Raw genomic sequence first — 27478 nt, forward strand, 5'->3', positions numbered from 1 at the left:
CCAGTGCGATCTTCTTCGCTGTCACGTGCTGGGGCGGTGGGCTGAAGGTCACAGATAACAACAGACTGAACAAACTGATCCGAATGGCTGGTGATGTTGTGGGGGAGGAGCTGGACACTCTAATGACCACAGCAGAGAGGATCTTGGGTAATGTCACACACCCTCTCTGTGACACACTGGCCCAGCAGATGAGCACATTCAGTGGAAGACTCCTCTCACCCAGATGCACCACTGAGCGCCACAGGAAATCATTCCTGCCTGTGGTCACTAAACTTTATACCGCCTCCCTAAGAGAGTCAGACACCCCTCCTTCTGTAACCTGACTCAAACACGGACATTTTTTTTTTTTGTGCAATTTTTGCACAATATTTAACTGTACATTTGATCATATATATATATATATGATATATATGATCCAGATCTATGTAATACAGATTTAAACACATTTGTGTGTCCATAGAGAACGGCTCACATCTTTTACTTCAACTGAAAAAAAAAAAAATGGAAGCAACCAAAAAAAAGAGTTGCATTAATATTTTTATAGAGTGTACTTAATTGGCTATAAACAACATTTCTGTGATGTGGTGCCACCCACAGTCTAGAATACAAACATCAGATCTGTAACAATGTGTCAGATGTAATGTAGGTGCTAACTACAAACAAAACTCATTACACCAAAACAATGATACCTCTTGAAAACTTATCGTATCTTGAAGTAAACACGCATGGAATGCTGTGATTAAATCCTCTTACTGAAGTTACATTGTGCATAAATAAGAGATGGGTGGCAGAGACACACCATTGACAATCTACCCTCACAATGTTATTTTAAGGGGGAAAAAACAACTAAAGACCATCATTTTTTTTTTTTTTTTTTTTTTTTTTTTTTGCTCGCATCATTTTATTTCATCATTTTCATTTTACCTTTCAATTTATCTTCAAACTTTGTTTGTACCCTCTCAGTATAGTTTATTTTAGTAAGTCATCAGTGACATTGTTGCGTTTAGGTGTCTGCACACAGCCCAACAGCCACCCTGCCATAGAATGTTCCCCCGGCTGCTGTCTGGCAAATGATACAGAAGTAACCATTGCTGTACCATCAGACTATAGACCCGCTTCTTTCTTAAGGCTGGGACACTCCTGAACTCATCCTCAACATTTCACCATGAATAATTTATTTTCTGACTGAATTATTATTGATTAATTAGACTGAATATTTTTGGTTATTTTGTGTGTATGTAGATGAGGGGAAATACAACAGATATTTCATCAAACTGTACAATTTTATATTGCAAAAACAAACCACAAAAAAACAAAAACATTAAATGTATCTTGAATCGTGAATTAAAAGTTCTCCTATTGCATTAAAAATAGGTGACTTATACCCATAGATGGTACACCCATCTGCAGTACACAGACCAAAATGATCTGTCAGTTCATGGTTATTTCATAGCATTATTTTTTAAATCATGGATACTTGAAAGATTTAAACAAAACCTACCAGCTGCTTCAATTGCATTGTTTGTTTCATACTCAAGCACAAACCCACATCTGTGTACATGTTACAGTTACAGGCTACAGATAAAATGAATGCATACAGGCCATATACATTTGATATAAAGACTGCGTATCTCACACTTGGCCTCTGATCTTTGGTTCACTCCAAACTGCTGTGTCTGCTCCCCAGCTGGTAAATCATTCATTGTCTCACATGAGCAGCAGCCAGCTTTCAGTTTGGGTAAAGCTCATAATATGTTTAAATGAAACATGTACTGCAGTGATGTCTCAGAGTACAACCACAATAAAGCCATACCTCATAGCTTAGAGGAGAATTACAAAAGAATCATTACAGGAGCATTTAGAACCGGGATCAGCAGGTATAATGGTTGGTGCTGATTCTTGAGACTTCAGCAAAAATATGTCCCAGGAAGAAAAGTGCTAATTCTGTTGAATATGTTCTTGTTCAAAATATTCATTGTTTCTTTACATATGTTAGTCTATCATTTTATAATTCATATAATAACATGTCAGTCCAGCTCCCTCAAAACCAGTTGTCCCAAAAAAAGAACATTTCAATGTAATAAAAACATAATGTAAAATGTATGATACATATTCCAGAGCAGAACTGAAACATCTTTAAAAGTAAAAGCAGTGCATTTTTAAAAATATGTATTTTTATTTTTTGATAAGTCAAAATGAGACTCCAAGCAAAACAATCAGGTACCTATATAGTCAACCATATTCCTGAGGACCCCCTTCCCCCTGGCCTCTCTGTTTGCTAAATCCTACAATGTAAAAAAAGCTGCTAGTAGTTTGTACATTTTTCTATAATTATTAACATATTTATCACGGGGTCAACTGTATATTTAAACTGTATTTTAAATAATGGCGTTAGTGTATTCAATTTAATAAGAATATGTTTCTTTGAGTGATCACCATCAGATCAGCATTGAGCATTTAATTTAATTTTAAGACTCTTTTTTTTTTATTATATACATGATTGCTCCTTTATTTCCATCACAAACAGGCCTACGTATCCCAATATGGATGTGACCACAAATGACTAACACGGTAAATTAATTTAGTTGCTATGTTCACAACCATTTCATAAAATCTGAGGCCTCAGTCATCACATGACGCTCCTCACCACAGTAGTATGGTATTTTGTTAATTTTGTCTTCAGTTCATTTGTTTACTACAGAGCTCGTGAGGTGACATGGATGTGTCTTTGTTTTTAAATTTAGTCACATCTTGCACACGATACAAACGCTCTCAGCTGTCATTTGTCCACTGCATTTCAGAGCTTTCGGAGGAAGACTGAAGGAAGTTCACTTGTGTTTCGTGCTGCTGTGGAAGCCGACAGAATGCGATCTGTATGAGAATTGTGTGGAAAAGTGAAGCTCTTTTACCAATTGGACTTTTTCGGTCATTATACTACCATACATGCCCTTGCATCTATTGTGAATTGTTTGTTTGAATGGCAGTAGTCACTGCCTCAGCTCATCCATCCACATGGCAAGCATAAACGCCACCTGGACACTCATCGTGGTTCATCAAAATACCTATTACATGTACCTAACACTGTTACATAATAATGATATACTTTATTGACTTCTGTTGAATAACTCAGTGGAATGACTATTAATAGGTAGGAAAGAATTACTAAATTGCACATTTAACAGAATATATGTGTACCTATGGTATTGATATAATACTTAACCAGCTCTGAATCTATGTTGTTTTACAAAGCCAGAGGCCCAACAGTTTGTCTGGACCAGGACCCCAGATTACAGGGTGGGTCAATAGCTCAACTTGATTTGACAGCCTAAGTGAACACTTATTGGGAGTCCCAGTTCCTCATGTGTGTACATGCTGAGCCAAAAGAGCTGATTGTGAACTTGGACAGTATGCTTCCTAGTTGTAGTGACCATGGATCAGTGATTAAACAGAGGAAATCACAAGAGATATATGGAGTGAATGTATCCTGAAATTCCTACTGTATGAGGATCTGGGGCCTCATCTATATCCCCATGTGTAGGATTCACATCAAAAGGTGGCATATGGACGAAACACAGGAAGTGACAGACAAAAATATCCTGATTTATAAAACAGTGCACATGCATGTCCTACCCTGGTTTCTCTTTATAGGTTGCATTAAGTCAAATGTGGGGCACCTTTTGTTTGCTTTATGTAATACCCACAGTGGCCTTTAAATAGTCAGTCTCCTAATTAATATTCAGTCGCGCTGATGGCATGAAGACATGGAAATCATGGAAAATGCAAGAGAGAAAGTGTAAAAAAGTAAATGTGCTCAGTGTTAAAGAAAAGATCTCGCTGTGCTCGCAGCCAAGGTGCAGGAGAATGAGGACACGCAGCCCACCCACCTTGATGAGCGACTGCACCGCACCACAAATTACATTTTATGTTTTATGTAACTTAAGCAGTACATTGAAATATATTAATATTAAAATTACCCTGACGTAATTGACAACGAATTGTCCATTAACTTGCATCTGCCCAGATAATTTCTCCTATACTGCATTTTTTAATTTTTTAATTTTATCTATTTTTTCTTTTTTTATGAGGATAGATCACATAACATAAAGGTATTGATTCATTATTTCAAAACATTTTTTATGGGGATGTTATCCTTACAAAAAAAATCATAGTTTGTTTTTATTATTCCAATTCTGGGAGTTTCATAAAGGTGTTTGTTTATTTGTTTTCAGGATGATTAGATTTTATTTATTTATTTTTTTAAATGTGTACCTGGTAACCCAGGTACCAAAACAGTTTCTGCCATCGGAGTCGCAGTGGCTCATTTCTCCAGATTTATGTGCATAGGCGTGGGTCAGGGTTTCTATGGAGCACCCCACCTCTCCTGTCATTTATAAAAAATAACCTCCAAACTCTGCTTAGAAAGTGGCACTCAAACACAATGTTTATGAATAAGTCCTCTGAACAGCAGTTATGACCCACGTGATTATTGTCCTATCAAGTGTGCTTGAAAATAATGGAAAAAATTCACACTTACCTGATTTAAAAGTAGTGTGAGGTCTTCATCATTCACTTTTACCCGTCCTGATGGTGATGTCTGGAAGCGGATCTCTTTATTTGAACCAGATGTGAAGACAAGGTGACCATTCTCTGACAGCATACGAGGCCTACAGGGTCAAATCACCCAGTCAAAAATATCTTTTGATAAAAGAACTTGCATTTTGGTCAGTAGTGGCGATAGGCATAGAATAGGTGGACAATGGGCTTTTTCATGAAATACACATCAGGAGTCCCACTATGATCCCCATATATTCAGAGATTGTATTATTTTCTCATACATATTATTTTTCTTTTTTCCAGTACAAATAAATGCTCAAACATTCTGATGGAGTTCTACTGGAAGTCAGGGATGAAAAAAAGAAAAAAGCTCTGTAGGGTCAAACAATCATATTACACAAATGAAAATACTCCAAACGCTGACAGAACATTTTAAGAGGTGAGATACTGACATATGCTAAAGACTAATTGTGAAACTATTTTGACTCTTGGCAGACCTTCTTCCGTACATGATTTGAAAACTTAAAGAAACATTCAAAATATAGTCAGGGAGAAGTATTGCTATTACAGGCTTCTTATCTACTGACCAGCTGCTCTAAACTGAAGTGCCAATTTAAGTCTGCATGTAACAAGACTATATCTTAAATAAGTATTCATTCTAATTTTTGGTTGTTGTTCCATCACTATATGAAGCATCCGTTTGATCGATCTCTACAAACCCCACAACTCACTGGTCATCGTCAGCGGTCCTCTTGTTTCGTCCTTGTGCTGTGTCCCCTGGCTCTCCTTGCAGACCCACCAGAAGGAAAATGAGAATGACAGACAGCCACGAGGGCCACAGTGTCAGCGCCATAGAAAAGAGACGTGTTGCTTGGACACTGGAAACAACTTCACTGGGGTTTGAGGAGCCTCCACACTCTAATTTTCACTGCCAAGACTTTGACCTGACAGTACAACCATAAAGTGCACCTCATTTAATGAAGCTGGTTAACTTAAGTGACCATGGACCAGCACATGATTGTAGGAGATGAATAACCTGCTTCATGTGACTTTGCTTATATGTGCTTTGCAGATGTCAGAAGTGGGTTGCCACTTGTGAAACGAATTAGTAGCTAAAAAATGTTTTCATAAAAGATTTTTTTTTCAAATAAAAATACTGTGAATTATATTCACTATACTCACATCATAAACTTCAACACTGTTAGTTGACTTGTGAAATCTCATTGAAATTATATTTCAAAACTGAAATTAATTAGTTTAAAACAGTCAATTTAGCAGAATAGTCAATTGTGATCAAAAGGATAACACAGGGGCTAAAATCATCAGTTGTCAACTGTGAAGTTATCAATGTCAGTATTCTGTCATATTACTTTTATGTTTTTAATATACACATATTCAATTATTAAAAGTATTATATGTGGGATTTATCTTGTTCTTAAACATCTAGCTCAATATGATAAGTATCAGGCTTCTTCAGCTGCCTTCATTTGAGCCTTGGCGTATTGTTGTCCAATACTAAAATATGTACAAAGTGCAAAGTATATAACCATCAGCATATTTACTCACCTGAACTCACATACACCCACACACACACACGCACACACACCCACTCACTCATACGCACACCCACACCCACACACACACGCAGTTAATGACTTTGTGAAATCATGTGAGAGGGCCAATGAGGTTAACAGCATTACAAAGTTGAGGTGTTTTGTGATGTTTACAGGTATGTCATTTCACGTTATCATCAAGAGGCACACACCCTTTCCCACATGGAAGCTGTGATCTAGGAAAACAAACTTGAGAATTTGTGCTCCTGTAAGTAAACTCTGAGCCATGCATGCAAACATTTTGGAGACAAGGGGAGGTGGTGAATCAAAGCAGACTGTATAAATGAAATATGAGAGGAATTACTCTGTGCATAATAATACAGCATATCTCACAACTGACTTCACTTCGTCTCAAATGTTAATCATACATCCATGTTATTACCATTCAAGCCATCAGTTGTACTGAAGGACATTTGTTCAATAATCTTTTTAAATGTGAAAGTTATTAGTCAACTCCAATCTGAAATCAATAGTTCCTCAGCCAGCGCTGTCTCACCATCACTCTGAGTCCTAATCATTGGCCATTTTCACCATAACTAAACTTAAATAAAGAAATGAATTGTTTTCACACATCCAGCCACCATTTTCAAATTATATCTCAGGTATAAAATTGATCGTCACGATCATTTTGGAAAGTGGAACAGACAGCCTGATCGCTGTTAGCATATACATCTGTTTGTATTTTCTTTATTGTCCCTGAGGGGCAATTTGGTTTGCAACAGTAAAACCATAAAATAAAATAGTACAATAAAAAGTGGCAAAATACATATAACATACAGGGGGTCATCATAAAAATAATACAGTGAGAAATAAGGAGAAACCAACTTTAAGAGTGCATCAGTCCTGTGTTTGCAGTTTTTTTTCAATTGCTAAGACGCATTGGTCAAAACTGAAGTGACGTGTTCAAAACTCTTAACAGTCTGCATTTCCATCATGCAGCTCAGCTCAACAGTTAATTATCAAATGATCAAAAAGCTCATTCAACAAAACACTAGCACTTTGGAAACACACGCAATCACTTTTAACAAACGGAATGACAAAATACTAATATGGAGGCAAAAACAGCACAGACATCCTTGGATGTTCAGTGAACCATGCAGTCACTGCAGCAGAGTGGTGGAATGCTACATTGTCCCACACAACAACAAATGTTGTATCTCTTGCCCTCTGACCCATTTCAATTGGTCTGGCCTCCATCTCCATGACCGTCCGCAAAAAAGGAAATTCATGGTTTTACTGCACAACAAATACTTGTCCACATGGTTACTCATTGAACAAACATCTTACCTAAATATATTGATAACGGAGCTGTTTGACACGTTCTCCATTCCTTTTGAAAGGTACTTTGTACAGTTTTTTCATCCGAACTTTATTCTTCTCAAGCACTCTGGCAATTGTTGTAGTGCTGACGGTGGTCACATTGGCAAAGGTTGCGTTCTCTGTCCCGAATTTCCCTCAATTTCATGGCATTGTTCGCGATGACCATATCAACAAGCGCGGTGTCTTGGACATCTGTGAAAATTCGGCCTCTTCCTCCTGCAGGTACCAACCTATGCATCGTACATATATAGTACAGCAATACAAAACACAAAATACTGTCATCAATATATTTCCCAACTTACAGCTGATGTAAAACATAGATTACTTTATTTTGTAAAATCTGGCTCAATACAGTAATTGTGGGATGCATCTCTTACCTGTTAGTTTGCAGGAAAAGTCTCAAAATTGATCCGACTGTTGAATGCTGCAAGTTTGGCTGCACCCTTAAACCAGCCTCTCTATAAGAGAGTCCATGATTTATCACATGGTCAATTACTGTAGCCCTGATTTCATCAGATACCACAGCTCTTGGTCTTCCTCGCCTGGCTGCTCTTCTCTCTCTACCAACTTCACCCGCTGCTCTTTGATCCATACTTGCACAGGAAAAAAGAATCAGAAGCCACTTCTTTTGTATATGCTTTCTAATGAGGCCAAACGCAGATAACCTGAATCAGTTTTCAGCTGAAAACTACCATCAGCTGTTTGGAATTGCATCTTCGTGTTATTTATTTTTATTGTCAATATTTTTATATAATATTTTAATAGATTTCAATGTGGCTGCAGCAGAACTTCCCAGTGTTTTTTTCCCACGATCATTGTTTTGAGTGTGTTTTTAACTGTTTTGAACAAAGTGTGTTAGCATTTGAAAAATGTGCTGTTAAAGCATAGTGTTTTGCAGGTGTGAACTAGTGATTGAGAAAAGATTTCATCCATTTCTGTGAATGTGGTCACTGAATGCACTTCATCTGAAAGCAATGAAAAGTGAGACACAGTTTAGCCCACTTGCATTTCTGTCTTGCAGACTGTGCAAAGAATTTTGAACATGTCGCTTCAGTTTTGACCAATGCATCTTAGCAATGAAAAAAACTGTAATGCAATAGCAACTGCACAGTTGATGGAACAAGTTAATTCAAATATCTGTTTGATTTGGCCATGCTAGGTGATGTATGCATCCTCCCATGATGGCAGGAGTCAAAGCTATGTCTGGAGAGGGTGATGAGGGAGTTTGAGGGAGTTACTGGCTGCTGTATTACTGTATACTGTAAGCATCATGCTTCATTGATCCAATCAGCATCATCAGACATATCTGCAGAAGTTCTCTGATGACTCCTCCATTGTTGGATGTATCACAGACAACAAGGAGGAGGAATACAGGGAACTAATTGTGATTGCTGTATGATGGTGCACAGGAACCACCTTTAGCTCAACATAGGGAAAACCCAAGGAGCTGGTGGAGGACTTCCGGTGCAGGAAGAGCCCCCCAACACCTGTTACCATAAACGGGGAGATGGTGGAGATGGTGGAAACCTATAGGTTCCTCTGGGTGCATCTAAACAATAAACTGGACTGGTCAAACAACACTGAGGCCCCCTACAGGAAGGGACAGAGCTGTTATTTCTGAGGCTCAGGTCATGTGCACTAGGCAGCTATGAATGTTCTACCAGTCTGTGGTAGCCAGTGTCATATTATTTGCAGCAGTATACTACGGAGGTGGCCTCAGGAGAGGTGGTGCCATCAAGCTGAACAAACTAGTGAGGAAACTCAGCTCTGTGGTGGGGATGAATGGAATGGAATCAGAGACCAATAACCAGACCAAAATAGTCTCAAAGGAGGGCTCACTTTAAATGTAGATATGTGTAGAATATTTTTATATTAAACCAAACTTGAAGAGCAGGAAGAGCAGAGGCAGAGATCAGTAGTTCAGTGTTTATTTGACTCAGAGAGTTTGCAGAGAGATGATGGAACCGGCAGGCAGGTGGAACCGGCAGGGCTGGAGAGACGCTGGAGTCTATCTGCCGCGCAGCAGGTACACAGGGAGAAAAAACACAGTCGTCTGACAGGCTCACCCAAAATACACACACTTACTAGAGACAGAGAAAAGAAAACAAAATACGATTTCTAAGAGATTACAAATGCTAACACAAAGGCTAGAAGCTCTTGATTCATTCACTGTAGCTGGCGGAACAATGTGGGATCGGAGTGGAGACATGACCGGGCTTAAATAGCAGGGGGATGATGAAATGGGATGAGCTGCAGGTGCGCCTCTCTGTTGGAGCTGACGCTGCTGACACGCTCACAGGTCCAAACACCTTGCTGTGTGACAGTCAGTCACATAGCAAGAGTGTGTCTATGGAAATTATCTAAGTAACAAAACAGCATGAGATAATCAGGCACATAACAATAAAATGAATTTATAACAAGTGTTACACAGTGTTTTCAAACAAAACTTGCTCCACATGGATGCCTGCTGTTGGAATGTGCTCTTATTACTGATATATGTTTACTCCAGCAAGACTAAAGCATGTACCCAGCTAGTAGGAAATGTTCCCACAATACTAACATTCCCTGCAAGTTCTTATTATGTTTTGAACTAATGTTCAAAGGACATTTAAGGATGTTTATCATTTCAAATAATGTTCCTATAACGTTAAATGTTAAAAAAGGAAGTATGTTTACGTGCAACATTCTGAGGATGTTTTGGTGATGTTGTTGAAGTAACAGAATATAGAATGTTCTTCTATAAAACATTCCCATAATGTTACAGAATAGCAAAGGAAGAATATTCTTAAGGCAACATTTAGAAAATGTTTTTGGCATGTTTTTAAGGCCTCCAATTACAGAACGTTTTTTATAAAAACTTTCCCACAATATTGTACGATAACAAAGGAAGAACATTGTCAAAGCAACATGCGGAAAATGTTTTAAGAACATTATTTAGAGCCTACAATACCAAAACATTTTTCTAAAACATTCCTGTAATGTGATATTGACAAAGGAAGGAAGTTTTAGCTGTAACATTCTCAGGATGTTTTGGGGATGTTGGTGAGGTAACATATTATAGAATGTTCTTCTATAAAACATTCTGAGAATGTTACATGAAAACAAAGGAGGAACATTCCGAAAGCAACATTTAGAAAATCTTTTCAGGATGTTATTAGGGCCTCAGATTATATCACTTTTTTACAAAACATTTCAACAATGTTATATGAAAACAAAGAAAAAACATTCTGTAAGCAACACTTGGAAAATGTTTTCAGGATGTTTTTAAGGTCTTAGATAACAAATGATAGATCATTTTTAAAAAATGTCATAAACCCATGCCAGCATTGAGAGTATCAAAAGAAAGGTGACCGGGTGGCATTATTACTAGTGCCTACAATCTCACACCTGGTGTGTACTGTATCTTAGATGTAATTAGCTGGGTTTTGTGAGCTGTACATTGATAATCAAATTTACTGTGTGAACACAGACAAGTTATAGTTTTATTATCTCCAACAGGCCATTTGTGGAGCATTACTCATAGCATGCTACCTAAGCATAATTCTAACTTATGACAATCACAAGCAATCACAATCAATGAGTCAAGATTATTCAGGTAAAATCAAACAAATCATTTTATAGCCCAATAGCACAAATCACAAAATTACTTCAAGGGGCTTTACAATATGTATTCTCCAGAACAGGCTACATGGGCAGATTTCCTACAGGGTGAGCAATAGAGGAAACCTCAGGAAGAGCAATAGAGTTGGATCCCTCTCCATGGTTTGAAAGACGTGTAATATGCATGTAAAATGCCAGTATGGACAATCTGAGTGACAACATTAGAGATAAATTTAGGAGGAATGACATTGTCGGATCAACACAAGTGTTTACAATACGTTTTACATTATTATTGTTGCCAAAAAGTTAAGTTTAAAGTTTAGGTTTAAAGTGCACATGTCCGGGGGCTTTGCCAGTTTTTGTTGATTTGTTTTGTCTTTTTGGTTCTAGCAGAATGTCTAGTGGGGTAAGTGCAATTGAAAACATGTAACCCTAACCCTTGTTTTAACTAAAAGTATATGAATAAATAATTTGTTGAAAGACTTTTGAATATTGAAGTTATTAAATGTTTATATGTGTTAATAATCCACTTCCAATAGTTAAGGAAATTATCAGTGCTCCTATTGAGAACAATTTTGTTTTAAGATGAAGTGGGAATGTTGTCATGATGTTTAAATGTTTCCATATTTTAATGAAAAGTTACTAAACATTTATAGATTTCTTTCAAAGCATGTTATCCAACTCTAAAATAATACCATTCCAAGAACATTAAAAACTTTCATCTAAAAATGTTTTAAGAACATTTGGGCATAATGTTCTAACAAACTTTTAGTAAACATTTTAAGGTTATCACAAAACATTTGTAAGGTTTTTAGAGAATGTTATCCTCCAACATTCTGGGAACTTAGAATGAGATATTTGGGATGGCTGTAGCTCAGCCAGCGAGTAGAGCAGGTCGTCTAGTGTTCGAAAGGTCGCTGGTTTGAATCCCAGCTCTCCCAGGCTGGGTTGAGTTGCATGTTAAAGTGTCCTTGAGCAAGATACTAAACCCCAAATTGCTCCTGATGTGCAGTTGGCACCCTGCGTGGCAGCCTCCGCCATCAGTGTATGAATGTGTGTGTGAATGGGTGAATGTGGCAAGTACTGTAACTTGCTTTGAGAAGTGGAAAAAGCCCTATACAAATGCAAGTCCATTTAAAGAAAACGTCCTGCTAAGAACATTTTCAAGAACATTAAGGTATAACGTTCAAGCAAAGTTGTCGCTGAACATTTTAAGGAGGTTATCAGAAAACATTTTTAGAATGTTTTTAGAGAACGTTAACCTCGAACATTCAGGGACATTTAGGACGAGATATTTGGGCAGACTATAGCTTGTCTAGTAATTGGGAGGTCGCTGGCTTGAATCCCAGCTCCCCCGGGCTAAGTTCAGCTGTGTCGAAGTGTCCTTGAGGAAGATTCTGAGCCCTAAATTGCTCCCGATGTGAGTTCAGCGTGCGAATGGGTGAATGTGGCATGTACTGTAAAGTGCTTTGAGTACTGGAAAAAGCGCTATAAAAATGCAAGGGCATAATGCTCAAGCAATGTTGTCACAAAACATTTTTAGAATATTTTTAGAGAATGTTATCAAACATTCTGGGAACGCTGAGAACGTTTTCAAGAACATCAGGGCATACCGTTCAAGCAGTGTTGTCACTGAACATTTTAAGGAGATTGTTGGAGCCGTTTTTAGTTCAATTTTTGGTACCAATTTAAATACATGAGAAATGTCACTATCTGGTGTTGACCCGTGGTATTAAGAAAAGGCCTTTATAATCAGGTCACTAATCGCATGCAGGTGTGCAACAAATAGTGAATGCTGAGAGAGCACACAGTCTTTTACTGCTTTGCTCCGTTTTGTTTTGATACTCGACACTTAAATGATACAATCTAGAATGCTACTTTTGGATATCACAACTCATCAAGTGATATTAGCGTATGTTTTGTTTATTTGTACTTTTCAGTTTATTCAATATATTTTGATGCATGTCAGAGCTTAGAGCCAGCACATGTACACGCTCACACACAAACCTAAAGAACCTAAAGAAAACTTCCCGCTGAAAACATCACGAGAACACTCCAGGTAACATTCTCAGAACTTTTTTAGAACAATAAATTGCTAGCTGGGAAGCACCATCTGAAACTGAATTCAATCATCTCACATCTCTTAAACTCAAATGCTAAGCACCAATCTTAGGAGTAAAAGAGTGACCGTAAGTGTGTTTATTGTGTTCTAATGACCTCGTATTTTATTCAGAATCCAAACCATACTGTCAAATGTTGATTCAATATTCTAAATGGCTTTTATTTTAACCTGGATATAAATAAGTCTCTCTCCTGCGATGTTTTGTAAATGTAAATGTTTTATAGAAACTTGTGACTCTTTGTTTATTAATATATGACTACTATTTGAAAATATTTTCATTTTGCATTACTACTATACATTTGGTAAATACACATAACAGTTGTGTCTTTGTGTTGGGATTTATTCTCAACTTACATTGTATTGAACGTGCTTTATTGCCTTAACTGAAATTCATGGCTACACAAACATATTAATAGTTCCTATTTATGTAGGATATTTTAGCAGTTTGCAGCAGCAGCATGCAGTCCAACCAGTATTGCAGGATCTGTTCAATGTATACTGTATATGAACGTAAACGCATAAGAGGACACTTGGTGATAGTGACTCATTTTGTCAACTATTGGTGAATGAGAATATACAATGGAAAACAAATGAATGATGTATCAGTTACAAGTTCTTTTAAAGTTGTTTATTTTGAGAAGAAAACCAAATGTTGTATTCATAAAAAAATGTAATTCAAGCTCAGCCAAAAGAGATGCTACTGTTTAAAGTAACATACGAAATCAACTTCTCCTCTAACAGCCAGAGAAAAACCAGACTACATTTTAAAAGAAAGCCATTGGTCAAAGAGCCCACTGTAACATAATCTACAATGACAAATATATGGTGTCTCCTCCAGTGTGTCCAGGAAATACTAGGAAACCAGCTGTTGTATGAGTTTGGCCACCACCACAACATTGAGGCTGTTGCCTAGAACTTTGTACTGATGCTTGGTAGGTATATGCTCTGGAAAGGCTGCAAAAGAAAAAAAAAAACAATCAGAAAGTATTTAAACACTTGTAAAATAGAGGGAAAAAAAATGCACCAATCACATTTAGACTTTCACATTCTCAGTTTGGCATTTATTTCAACCATTTTGATCATTATTTAGGTAATTTTTCATTATTATTATTATTATTATTATTATTATTGTTGTTATTATTATTATTATTATTATTATTATTATTATTATTATTATTATTATTATTATTATTATCATTATTATTATTATGTGGCTGTAATTGGCATTAGCTGGAATAAGCCAGCAACATGAAACTGAAAAAGGAAGTGCTTCCCAAGAAATCTAAGCCTAACTGGCCAAATATTTAGTGTTGTTAAAAATATCAAAATATCAGTACTTAATATCTGAAACAGTTTCAATACTCATTTTCCACAGTACTGATACCAGCTTCACTTTCTTGCTCCCTCTTCTCACTGACGACAGAGACACTGCTGCCGTGTTGACATAGGCCTCAACCAATTCTTCTGAATATGGTCAGAAAGGATATCCTCTTCTTGGAGGAGTGTGTTCAGTGGCAGACTACTGTCTCAATCCTGCTCCACCAACAGACACAATAACTCTTTCGTCCCCCTGGCCATCAGACTGTACAACAGCTCGCAGTGATGTCAGGAAGCACAACAGACAATGGACAAATGCACTCAAAAGCACTCATCTTTTATAGCCCAATTTAATTTAATTGTACACCGTCCCCTGTCCCCTCAATACTCTTTACCTCTATGTCACTTTATATTTTTAATATCACTTTATATTTTTAATATAGCTCATAGAGGTATTAAATGTATAAAACACTTAAACTTCTACAGTCATTTTATGTAAATAGCTACAGTTGTACAAAACATTTTTATAACATTTTTATTCCACATTTTTATTTCTACTGTTTCTTTGACATTGCATGTATGTTCAATGTATGTTCAATGTTTGTTATTGCTACTGGATGCTTGAATTTCCTCCGGGATCAATAAAGTATCTATCTATCTATCTATCTATCTATCTATCTATCTATCTATCTATCTATCTATCTATCTTAACAAATTGAACACAGGTCCTGTTATCTTTAACTATGAAAACAAATACAACATTTTATGCCCCCAGTGTCATCTTTTCCCAATGACACTTGTGTAGTTGTGGAATGTCAACTGGCCGGTCAATGTGCACATTGACCGAAACTTGAGCCTTGTATACAGTGCCACCATCTGGCCAAATTAGTTCTCTTCTTGGGAAGCACTTACACATAATATCTAGTTATACAAGTTTCATTTTCCTAGCTAATTCCAGGACCCAACAATTACAGTGCCGCAGAGGACCAAAAACATTACAGCAGCAAAACCACTAGTGTCTCAATAAAACAGAACCATACCATAGGGCTGAAATCAACCACAGAATTCCTTGGTTGACCTTGGTTGTGAAATTTCGACTAAAAATTGACCAGTGGGTGGGTGGGTCCTCTCGGTAACCCTGGTAGCCTTCCGCTTAATTAATTAAAAATAAGACTAGTAGTCTATTTGCTTTAAATTAAATTGTTTTTGACCCTATTATTTTGCAGTGAAATTAATTACCGTATTGACCCGAATATAGGACAAAGTTTTTTTCAATGAAAATAAAGTGAAAAAGTGGGGTTGTCTTTTAACTGGGGTCCAACCATTGACACATGCTGATAGTTCTCTGGGTCACTACATGACAGCAACGGCAGAGGGTGCCAGCTTATTGTAGAGACATCACTGACACTGTGGCTGGGGTTATCTGTCAATCACCGCAGAGAGGAAGTGACAGGAGATGAAAAATGGAGAGGCGCGGTGACTGTACAGAGCAAAGTGGATCAAAAGTGGGGCAAGTTAACAGACATCTGAGGCGGAGCTATGATACTAATTTTAATGTAATGGCGGTCAATGCAGCAGAGGCGTCAAACAACGGTCAGGCAGCCAAGAAATATGGAGTTACGGCAGTAGCATAACATCATGGTGATAGGCCCCAATGCAAATATTTTTTTTGTTTGTTCATTCGTTCATTCATTTATTTATTTATTTAGGCTATTTGCTGCGCCTCAATGTTTCTCTGTCAACGCAGTCAAGAACGTGAGAGATTGGTGAAAAAATCAGACTGAGCTTCAGCGTCTGTCCGAGGAGGACAGCAACAGGGCCAGGCTGCCTGGTGGAGGGAGGGAGAAGGTTAGTGAGGAGCCTGAGATAAACATGCAGGGATGGGTGATCAGCAAACGGGCACGCCACGAGAGAGTAGCCCGCAAAATGATCAGGGCGATGGAGAAACAAATGTGCGCCACCGTGAGTTTGTTTGTGACATTTTCAACCTGGATTTTTGAGAAGAAGGACTTCAACGCCTGTCGCACATTGCCTCCTGGTCCCAAATAAACGCCTGGTCTGTTAAGTGATTGAAACAATAATCGCCCCGGCTATTATTTGGTCTGTTACGGTATGATAACTCTCCCGGCCCGGGGAGAGAGACATGCATCGGTTCGGCCGACAGTGCTCAGCTGCAGACACAGCAGAGAGGTGACGAGACACGACTCATCATGACTGACAGGTATCAAGGCCACTCAGCATTGCCTTACCGACCCGCCCCCAGCTATTTCATTCACAAAACAGGGGCCTGTGGCAATTCTGGACAGCTGTGTTTGTATTTTTTTCTCTTCCTTCACGGGCCCCTGAGGGTGTCTGGGCCCCGGTGCAGCTGCACCGGTTGCACCACCGATACTTACGCCACTGAGTTACAGAGTGTAATGTCTGAAGATGGCGGGTCCAAAAAGACCGTCTGAAAAATTCTAACAGTAAGAGAAAAGCTTACTGTGGTTCTCAAAGTCAGTTTTGGTTATCAGAGTCTTTTTCTGAAGATTAGTCTTGAAAAGAGGGGTTGTCTTATAATCAGGGGTGTCCAATATTCGGGTCAATGTGGTAATTAAAATGAATTAATTAATAAACACACCAGAGTCTGTCGGCTCTTGCAGCCTTTTGCGTCACGTGCAGTATCATAGCCCATGATTTCCGAAAATATACTATGTCAACTAGTGATATCAGCACAAGAACTGTTGAGGAATATTTAGACAATATTTTCTGTCATGTGACAATAATGTGTCAATACAGAGCGAGACTGAACACAGGAGCTCAGCTTCGGGGCTGAGATCTAGGAGATGCTGCCCTTGCAGGCGGTGCGGTTGATTATTGACTGACTCTGATATGTTCATATACTTAAAACCGACGGAGCAACCTAATGCAGACAAGTGAGCTTACCGCTTTTAGGTGATATGCCAAGTTTGTAGTGAAGCTGTGATATACAAACTGTTGTTTTCTATAAAATGCCGCCACACTGCTGATGTCTTTGACATGGTAGAATAGGAATGACTGTAAATGGAATGCTTAAAAATAAATACATATTTAACAAACCACCAGACCTAGGCCTTCTAGTAGTTCTTCAATCTGTTTGTCTGTAGTGGGTTGGGCTAATCCAAAATAGTGATAAAGTCAAATATGAGCATGACCATAAGCAGGACACACAGCATTGGGATGGAGAGGACCTAGTGCTGGGCGGTATACCGCTTCACACCGAAATCTAGTGTAGATTTTCCTTATGATACGATTGTTTTTGGCCTTTTCTGGCTTTATTATCGATAGGACAGCTGAAGAGTGTGACAGGAAACAGGGTAAGAGAGGGGGAGTGACTCGCAGCAGAGGGACCCAGGCTGGGAGTCGAACCTGGGTCCGCTGCAGAGCCTCGGCACATGGGTCACGCGCGCTAACCGAGCTAAGCGGCACCCCATGATATGATTTTTTAATATACCCCCATACCGGTGTACCGGTGTACTGCTGTTTCAGACCGGACCCTTTTCAATGTTGTGCTTCTAAACAGGCATAGTGCGACTGTAACGGTGAGGGTAAACCGTAGTGCTCTGGTGTTACATTACGGTGAAGATGGCTAGAATAGACATTGCATTTCATGACTTCATCCGCAGATGTCAAGATGAGCGACTGGAAAGCCTCTGAGATTCGGGAGACACTAACTCTGTAGCTGTCTGCTTGTTGTTGTAGCCGTAAGCTACTAACAATCGCTACTTTCAAATTAAAAGCCCCCCCGCTAGGAACCCAGTTCTAAACTCCAATGGGACGCAATGTAAAGCTCTTATTTTAAAGACAAATTCAACCTGCTTCCTGTTAGCTGTCTGTTGCTTGGGGCAACTAACGCGAGCACAGGATGCTTCAGAACACTTATCATGGGTAGTTGCAAACATTTTTAAAGATGCACAAGGGAAAGAAAGATGTATGTAATCTGAAAAGACAGACACATTGAAGAGATGAAGCCATTTGACTCACAGAAGCTCGTTGGAAAACCCATCAGGTTGGCAACTTCTCTAGGAGTAAAATAACGGAGCTTTAGTTTCAGCAGCCTCTGGAGCTTCTCCTCCTCACAGCACTGGTCCAGACCCCTAAACACACTCTCCATCTGCAGAGCACACAAAGCAAACGCCTCACTTGGCAAGATGGCGAAAGCTTTACTGCGACAGCACAGCCAGCACTCTGACTCTATCTGATGAAGTGTGTGTGTGTGTGGTTTCCCGAGGTGGTAACAAAAGAGCTGCATTTAATACTACAAATTTGATACGGCAAATACAAACAAACGCTCAAAGAATACAACAAGTTCACTTAAGCAATACAGGCAATGGCACCAAAGCAACAAACACTCATGGATACTCTCAAAAGGGAAGAGAAATATCCTTGAGACAGCGACATGGTCACAAATATTATGTATATCGCTCTGGATAACCAGCTCATCTCTGTGGTAGAGGATCAGGGTTTTCTTCGTCATCTGGAGTTTTTGAATCTCTGGTGTGCCCAACCATCTCAGCATTACATTACATTGACTCACTTTCAAGTTACAACGTGCCGGTATGCTCACTAGTTTGATGGGTCTCATACAGCAGAGCATCTAAACAGGCAACCGAGGAGATGCTGAACTTGGTGAAATAGACAAGCAACACGTCCACGTCATTTTACATGACAACATAAGGAATATGAAAAAAGCAGTGGATGGTATGGAGGTACCAAGCGTGAGCACACTTCACTTCTCTCTCTCTCACACTTCAGCTGCTGTACACGAGGGTCTGCTGTCACAGTGCAGCATCACAGACTCACCTGCTAACACAAGGAAGGTGGAGGCCAGTGTTGGAATAGCATATGCAGAATAAGACAGAGCCATATGAAAGTATATACTTTGTTTCAACAAAATGAAAAACTATTAAGGAATGCAGGTACTTTTTTTCTTAATGCAGCTGTATTATCCAGGAAAATATTAGTTAAGGATAAGTATCAGATCAGGACTCGGTATCAGCAGATACTAAATATTGAAGGACTCGGATCGGGATCAGGGTAAAAAAACAAACAAAAAACCTGATCGGGACATTCCTACCATCCTATTCCTACTTCCTTCCACCTCAAACAGTGTCCACAGCTACTTAATCTTGTTGATGCCTTGACTAAAGCCAAAACCTACCTCTATCTCCATGCAGCACTGCAGCACTGAGCCAGTTCCCTCGACGTACCGCCCATAGCTATGGGTTAAAACACATGGATATCAAATAACAGCATTAGTATTAGGAATGAGTTATACTATCAACTAGTCGACCGGATACCCCATTTACACTGTTGAGGTGTGACATTAGACACAAAGCAGACCGCTCCACAATCACTTTGTCTCTTTCTCTAATAAGACATGTAAAAATGGACACAGATGTAGACATACTGTTCTCACCCTTTGGTAAAGCAGACAGACCTCCTGCATGTGGGCCTAACAATGTCCAGGAGCATAGCATATCGCAGCAGTGTTTTAGGAGGAAGGAGATAATGCTCCATGTTTACTTCCATCTGTGGTTCCATGAAGTCTTGGATCTGTCTGACAGACAGGTCATTGTTCTGATTTATTTTCCTCTGGGCATCCTTTGCTGTCTCTAGTTTATACATAGCTTCATCCCCATGCATTTCCTCTTCTGGCAGACAGGTTACTGGTCCGGGAGGACTCGAGACTGAGGGCTCCTCAAGGGAATCACAATCAGCAGGATGTGGAGAGGCATCTGAAATCTAACATGACGTACTTTGTCAAAAGCCTTCTGTACACAACCAAAAGCAGTAGAATTTCATCAAACAAGACTTTGAGACAATAGTTCAACATATATTTCTAAATGAGCACTGTAAATATTGTACTGTTAGTAAGTTGAATGTATAATGGGCAATAAAAAAAGGAGATTAAAAATGTTATACATTGTCAGTCCAGCTTTGGTTGATTCTGGTAGCTAGTAGTGAAGTGATTCTTTGACACATTTCATAATACCAGGATTACTGCAGCAAGCCTTACCTTTTCCGTTGATCTCTTCGCAATCAGGTAGTAACGCAGTCTTGAATTTGGGATCCCAAACTGGATTTATGAAGAAAAAGGTCAGATAGAACTTACTTTGTATAAATCCCAAATCACAGAGGCATGTAACACAGTTAATGTTCCAGTGTGTATTTCTTACACTTGTGGGTGAGACCATGAACTCCTGAATAGTGTATCCACATTCCATCAGTGTTTTCACCAAATGTTCCCTTGAGAGTAGGTGCATAATACGAGGACAGATTTACTCATAAATGAGATGTCTTGATGTAGATCATCCGTAAAGTGGTTAATGAGAGTGAAAACAGGACAGGTTTCACAATCAGAGTTGAAAAAACAGAAGGCCTAATTAAGTTTACATTTGAAAAAAGCGACAAAATAAAAAAAAAAATCTGAGCCAAGTCTGAGTCAAGTTCTTGGATAATTTAAGAGACACTTTCCAACCTGTTATCAAGTAAGTGCAAGTAGTAATAATAATCATAATACCAACATGAACTGAACATTTGTGACACATGCTCAAAACAGTCAAGCGGTAGAAACCTTCAGTAAAAAAACAGTACAAACTTTTCTGTTAAGTAATAATTAGACTCAATGGTTACCTGGCAGAGGAATTTTCAAAGCCTTTCACATTCTCCAGCAGTATGAAGCGGGGCAGCCTGCTCAGCCTGGCCACACACCACCATATGCAAGTTGGGAAAAAAAGTTTGAGAGGGTTCAGCGACAGAAACCATGCAAACATATCCATCCTCAGCCCACAGGAGAGAGCAGACCTGGGGCCTAATATGTAAAGCTATGTGTGGAATCTACAGCTCTCACCTCTGTTATCACTGCTCATACTCACAGTGTTTTACAATATTTACATCTACCCCCCACTATATCACCACTGTACATTACTATGCATTTCACCTTTGGTTAGATGCTCAACAGTTTTTCGTTGTCTCAGTACTTCTGCCATGACAAAAAATTTTAATCTTGATCTAGCGTATGGTCGATGTAAAACAGTTCACGGCGTTGTGTTCAGGGAGATCACAGCATTCCGCCTAAAAAACTAGGCAAACAGAAACCGATGGCTGGTGAGCCATGTAGACGTCAGGTTTTTGAAGCAGGATATCCAGTGTACTGCTGCACACCTTCAGAGAATGGACTGGCAGGTGCAAAGCAGATGCAGCAGTAACTCAAGTTAAAAAAATATAGATTCCAAATTAGTGAGATTTGCATGGAATATTTAGTTTGAATGTACTGCTGTTAGGGGTGTGCCATATCATAATCTTAATAATACCCATTTCATTATAAATACAGTAAAAAAAATAAAATAATATCGTCACCACAGCAATACTCAGATTCCTTGACATAGTTGATAACCAAATTTAAGGTAAAGTAAGGTAAATCTGGAGATTTGAACACCTTGGCAGAAGATCAAGAATGTGGAGAAGGCTCTTTGTTCTGGGGTCAGCAATGTCACGCTGAAGTCCTATCCTGCAGTAGGAAAAAAACAAAGATTAAAGTGGAAAAACAGATTTGAATTGATAAGACACTGAACAGAATTATAAACAAGACAGAGGCAGAAGATAAGTGAAGTGTGGTAGTGATATATTAATATGCAGAAAGAAACAAGCTGCAGTAAAGCTGCAAATCAAGCATGGATGCAAGCAGGACCTTAAACCACTTGCCAGAATCCTACAGCACCCCACAAAGGTCTGATGACAACGTCACACAAGTCCAAGGAGACTGCAAAAGCAGGGGAGTTGCTGACACTTGTTCCAAAGAGAGAGAAATAGAAACTGGCACTATACTGATGTAGTCCACCTCAAACAGACATTTATTTGGCTATGAGCCCTATTCCAATATTTTCTGGAGTCCATCCAAGTCCAAGATGTATTTGGCAGGTAAGGCCCATGGTCATGTCACCAGTGCCTCTTCTGAAGTTTTACAAATAACTGGTAAACAATACAAATAAGACCTACCTGGTAAAAGGCTGGCAAGGAGGGCTCATCAAAATCATGTCAAAAGATAATTTATTGAAGTCACTGAGTGTTATGCCCTAAGGAAACAGATGAAAAAAAAGACCAACTAGAACATGCAAAGTAATAATGAATTGTAATAATGTAATCATGTTTATATCATTCATCATCCTTCCCTTTATCATCAAACAGTTATTGATGTTGAACAGCACAGGGAGGTAAGAGCCTCTCTCAGGCTGACTACACATACATTCGGGTACTTTTGTAAACAAGGTTTTAGAATAAAACAAATCTCTTTTCAGATGGTCTTATTAGCACCACTTTAGAGGTGATCTCCCTGGTGCTGGCTTTCTATATGAATAATACACTGGTTTTTCTTTACGCCGGAGCTGCTTGGCTCTGTGTGAATAATCAACGGCGGAGAATTGGCAAATTGACGAACTGCCGCTACGGGGATGATGCGGCATCTGTGTGAAAAGGGCTAGTGACAACAACATTTCTTAAAACCTTCACTTTAGAAGGAGTTTTCCAGAAGCTCACTTTTCAATAACACCGTTTTACATGCATACAGAAGGCCAAAACAAAGAAAAAACACTTTGTTTAGAGAAATACCCATGTACGTGTTAACAGGGCCTGAGCATAAACAGTGCAATGCCTTGAAAAAGCTGCCAGTCTACAGACAAACTGTCACCCACCTCAATGGTCTTGTTCCAGAGGGGGGTGTCGGGGAAATTGTGCTTGTAGATTTCATTAGCTGTTGTGTTTATATCAATGGCAGCCACTACCTGGACAGGTATGCCACTCTCTGGAGAAAGAGAGAAATCAGCTTATAAGCAACAGACAATATTTTCTTGAAATCATTTAGCAATATTAAACTGATCTTGTGGTGAAGCAGATAAAATGACTGTGTGAACTAGATGTCAGTTTCTAGCTTAAAGGAAACTTCCAATTATTTATAACAACACACAGAGAAAATTTCATGAGCAGGGGAATTAGAAAAACGTGATCAAATCTAAAAATGAAAGACAGAGAGCACAGTTTCCCCACAATCGAGACAGAGGACAGCTTGGAAGATTGGAAAGACAGCTACAGCAGTCCATTAACAGTGGCCATGTGTAGGGACTGGGTCAATTAGCAAAGCAATACATGTCCTTAAAGCAAAATTGATCTGGAAAATTGATCTGGAAATCCAAAGGGGTCCATGGAGCCTAGAAACTGAAGCACAATTTATGGCCATGTTTAACAACTTTATAACTTGAACATCAAGAAAATGGTCCTAAAATATGCTTGGCAGCAAGAAAGTGTCATGGAAGGATGGCAGCTGATGTTTGTCGTCATCCATGCACATAAGTAGTCCAAAAACCATAAGGTTTACATCAGGATCCAGAAAATGCTACCACTTCACTTACAGGTCAGCCAATCACAATGTAACTGAGTGGTAATTACCAAGTAATGAATTGGAAATTACCCCCAAATTACCACAACATTAGCGCTAAAGCTACTGAAAATAACCCCAACATACTCAACAATAATTCTTGACAATTTGGATAAAAACAGGTTTTAATTAAAAAAGGGGAAAAAGTAGTCTTAACAAATCTAATGTTGTATGGTAATAGAGGAGGGTCTCAAAAATCATGCAATATTTTGGTACAGCTGCCCAATTTTGTACTTTTTTGAATAAATACGCTTTTTTCCTGTCATTACTTAGTGTTTGTCAAGGCCACCAGACACCACAAAAAGCTAACTATTCCTATTTATTTAGACTTCAATACATTCAGAGCATATACGGTAATATGTCTCTACCACAAGTATACCTGTGTATAAATGTGCCCTGTTTGCTTATGGACTTGATTATGACTTGCCTTGCATGTTCACCAGCAGCCAGTGGAAATTAGAGGAAAATATGCCCCATATGAAGAGCTCACACAAAGAAAAACAGCTCATCAACTGCAGCGGCTGCAGATGTTATACCATCAATGAGAACGTTAACGCATCTTTTTGAGAAAACAGAGACTCAATAGGTGTGAAAACGTCGAAAGTCACCCTTCCAGAGGAGATTCCTTGACAGAATCTGAGCACCTTTACACCACTGCTACAGTCCTCCACCCAAGGTGAGAAAACTTAATTAAAAATGTGTGTGTGTGTGTGTGTGTGTGTGTGTCTGTCTGTCTGTCTGTCTGTCTGTAGGGCTGTGTTTACTTATGTGTGTCCAGCTGTGTTGCTGTCTGAGGAAATTAAATAGTAGGAGAGAAAGCAGGCACATTAAATTTTTTCCACATCCAAATACAGTGTTCTGCTGGCATTTCCCTCTGATTCTAATAGGGCTATAATCTCCTAGTCAACTGGTGGATTTATTGGTTGATACATTCTGGTTCTACCAAAATTCTGATTGGTCGATTTTTGGCGTGTTAATTACATGCTGCTATGGGAGTACGTAACCACGCTAGGGGTCCTCTCCATCCCAATGCTGTGTGTCCTGCTTATGGCATATTTGACTTCATCAGGAGGAAATTACCAAGTGCTAATGGGGGTGTTTTCAGAGCACCCCTGTTTCACAGGTAACGGTGTGTCTTCAGAACAACCCCTTGTTTTCACTATTTTGGATTAGCCCAACCCACTACAGACAGACAGATTGAAGAACATACTGCAAGGCCTAGAGACTTAACGCAGGAGATGATAGTGTCTGTCAATTATTATCACATGACAAAAATGTCGATTTAGTCTATTTTTAGTCGAAATTTTCATGGCTTCGCTCAACCAAGGATTTCTTTGGTTGATTACAGCCCTAAATTCTAATATGCTAATTTGCTGTGTAAATACACATTGGGAAAGGTTAATTAGATCAACAGAACACATATGAAATGTGTAAAAATAGATGAATTCATGTTTTGTTTTCCTTGTTAATAAAGAGGTTTAAAGACAGATATTTCCCTGACACACTGAGACACGTGGGCTGCTTGTGAAGTCCTGGACATTGGACACTCCACGACCCTTCACTATGAGACCACAAATGCAGCCGTCTTTTCCCTCTTTTTGGAGGATGCACTGCTACCAGTGGCATGCACAGACTTTTTGAAGGGCAGGTACGAAAATACAGTGCGTTCTCGTCACTGAAGAAGACACTTGAGTGCGCTTTTTGGGCTCCCAAAAGGGCAGTTTATCATGTTTTAACCAGCCAAGGGGGCAGTTTAGTGTGTTTTGCCAACCAAGAGGGCACTTTAGCGTGTGTTTTGGCTCCCAATAGGGCACTTTAGCATGCCTTTTTGGTCCCAAGAGGGCACTTTAGAGCATGTTTTGGGTCCCAAGAGGGCACTTTAGTGTGCGTTTTGGCTCCCAAGAGAGCACTTTAGCGCACGTTTTGGTACCCAAGATACCCAAGAGGGCACCTTAGTGTGCGTTTGGCTCTCAAGAGGGCATATTAGTGTGCATTTGGCTCCCAAGAGGGCACTTAAGTGCGAGTTTGGTTTACAAGAGGGCACTTTAGCGCACGTTTTTCAACAATTGAGCCACAAGGGGGGCCCCCGCCTGCGCCCCCCCCCCCCCCCCCGCCGCCCCTCCATGCACATCACTGATGACTACTATCATTCGTGGCCTCACATATCCCGAGATTCTTTGCATGCCCGAAAAAAAAGAAAGAAAGGGAGAAATTGGCAACATCGCATGGCGTGGATCATCACTTTTGCGGACCTGGACGGCAGCAATCATGACGTAGGAGTAAAACATCTGATGACGCAACCAGGAAATGCTCCAAAGGCTAGACTGTCCCAACGGCTGACGCAGTTAACAAGGTCTTTCCGAAGGACTCGGCTTCGAAGACCACAAAGGCGTCCTTCGAAGGATGCAGACCCTGAACTGAGACACAGCAAGTGTCTGACCTCAGTGTTATTCTTGAGTAGCCTATCAGCTTTAAATATCCTGTATCACATTTACAGTTTGAGCTCTCAGAATGTTGCAGTCTTCACTGACAGAAACACAAGAGAGTGCATTGGGTAAAGTTATCAATAATCAATTTATACATTTAGAAATGTTCCACCAGCATTTCTGCTGTACCAGCAGCAACAAGGTTGTTTTTGCCTGTTACATTAATAATATGTATAAATATCTGTTATTTCACTATCACTGATGAAAGATGTACACTTGGTGTCGGTGGACTTGGAAGACATCTCAAGCTGCGCAGTTAGTGACGCGTTCAGCCAGCAGTGATTGGTCAGCGATAGAGAGTAGCTCGCACGTGACATCTGTGTCTGTCCTGGTCTCTGCTGGCATAGACATAAATACAACTGACATATACAACTGTATACACATATATTCAATGTATATATGTCCATGCCTGCTGGTCAAAGCTGCCAACTGCCAACCGACAGCAGTGAGGTCAAACAATGCACCTGTAACTGTCGCTTCAGGAAATCTTCGAGACTGCCACTTTCAGTCAATCACATTCGAAATCTGAAGTAGCTGTTTCCTTGCCTTCTGTGCGGAAGAAGAGTCGTTTGACGCACCGCACCCCCGTTGATGGGGAAACGCTAACCCCGCGTGCTGTTAACCACTAGAGTGACACCCGTCATCTCTGACTCAAGTTATAAGTTTTTTCGAGCCAGCTCACGCAAAGAAAGCCTGACTGTGTCTGTGTTGTTTCGTACCCTCAGGTCATAGTTGCTGCTCGCTCATCTCAAACGAATGATGGATGAAGGATAACGCAGAAGAGAACTATATCTCTTCGCTTCGTAAGGTTCAGCACTTCCAAAGAGAGAAATTAATCATCAGCTATGTGCTTACCCTGTACAGCGTAATGCATCCCCCCTATCCCACTGTAAAGCTCCAGCACCCGGAGACTCTCCATGTCACACAGTCAGTGACGGCACTGCACTGCAGGCATGTTGTGGTTGAACGTCATGCCTCACAGCGCTTCCTGCTTTCTCTTCTTTCCGTTTTATTG

General features: G+C 39.5%; 2 protein-coding genes across 2 annotated transcripts in view; both read right to left on the reverse strand.

Moving 5' to 3' along the window:
• Window positions 1–5407, reverse strand: part of cubn (cubilin (intrinsic factor-cobalamin receptor)) — a 127396-nt gene extending 121989 nt beyond the window's left edge. Inside the window, exons 1-2 of the mRNA XM_037079515.1 lie at window positions 5286–5407; window positions 4535–4664 (exon numbers count right to left, since the gene is read on the reverse strand). Coding sequence (XP_036935410.1) covers window positions 4535–4664; window positions 5286–5407 — 252 coding nt within the window. The remainder of the gene's footprint in view (window positions 1–4534; window positions 4665–5285) is intronic.
• Window positions 5408–13822: 8415 nt separating this feature from the next.
• On the reverse strand, window positions 13823–27474 carry trdmt1 (tRNA aspartic acid methyltransferase 1). The gene is made up of 11 exons (XM_037079509.1): window positions 27319–27474; window positions 23238–23347; window positions 22546–22622; window positions 21986–22057; window positions 21181–21246; window positions 20724–20793; window positions 20564–20623; window positions 19964–20289; window positions 19706–19763; window positions 18529–18658; window positions 13823–14163 (listed from the first exon to the last, which is right to left on the reverse strand). Exons 1-11 carry the CDS (start codon window positions 27380–27382, stop codon window positions 14063–14065), a joined length of 1134 nt encoding a protein of 377 aa, XP_036935404.1. The 5' UTR covers window positions 27383–27474; the 3' UTR covers window positions 13823–14062.
• Between the last annotated feature and the right edge of the window lie 4 nt (window positions 27475–27478).

Source organism: Acanthopagrus latus, chromosome 19 (assembly GCF_904848185.1).
Source record: "Acanthopagrus latus isolate v.2019 chromosome 19, fAcaLat1.1, whole genome shotgun sequence".
In the NCBI taxonomy this organism is placed as follows: domain Eukaryota; kingdom Metazoa; phylum Chordata; class Actinopteri; order Spariformes; family Sparidae; genus Acanthopagrus; species Acanthopagrus latus.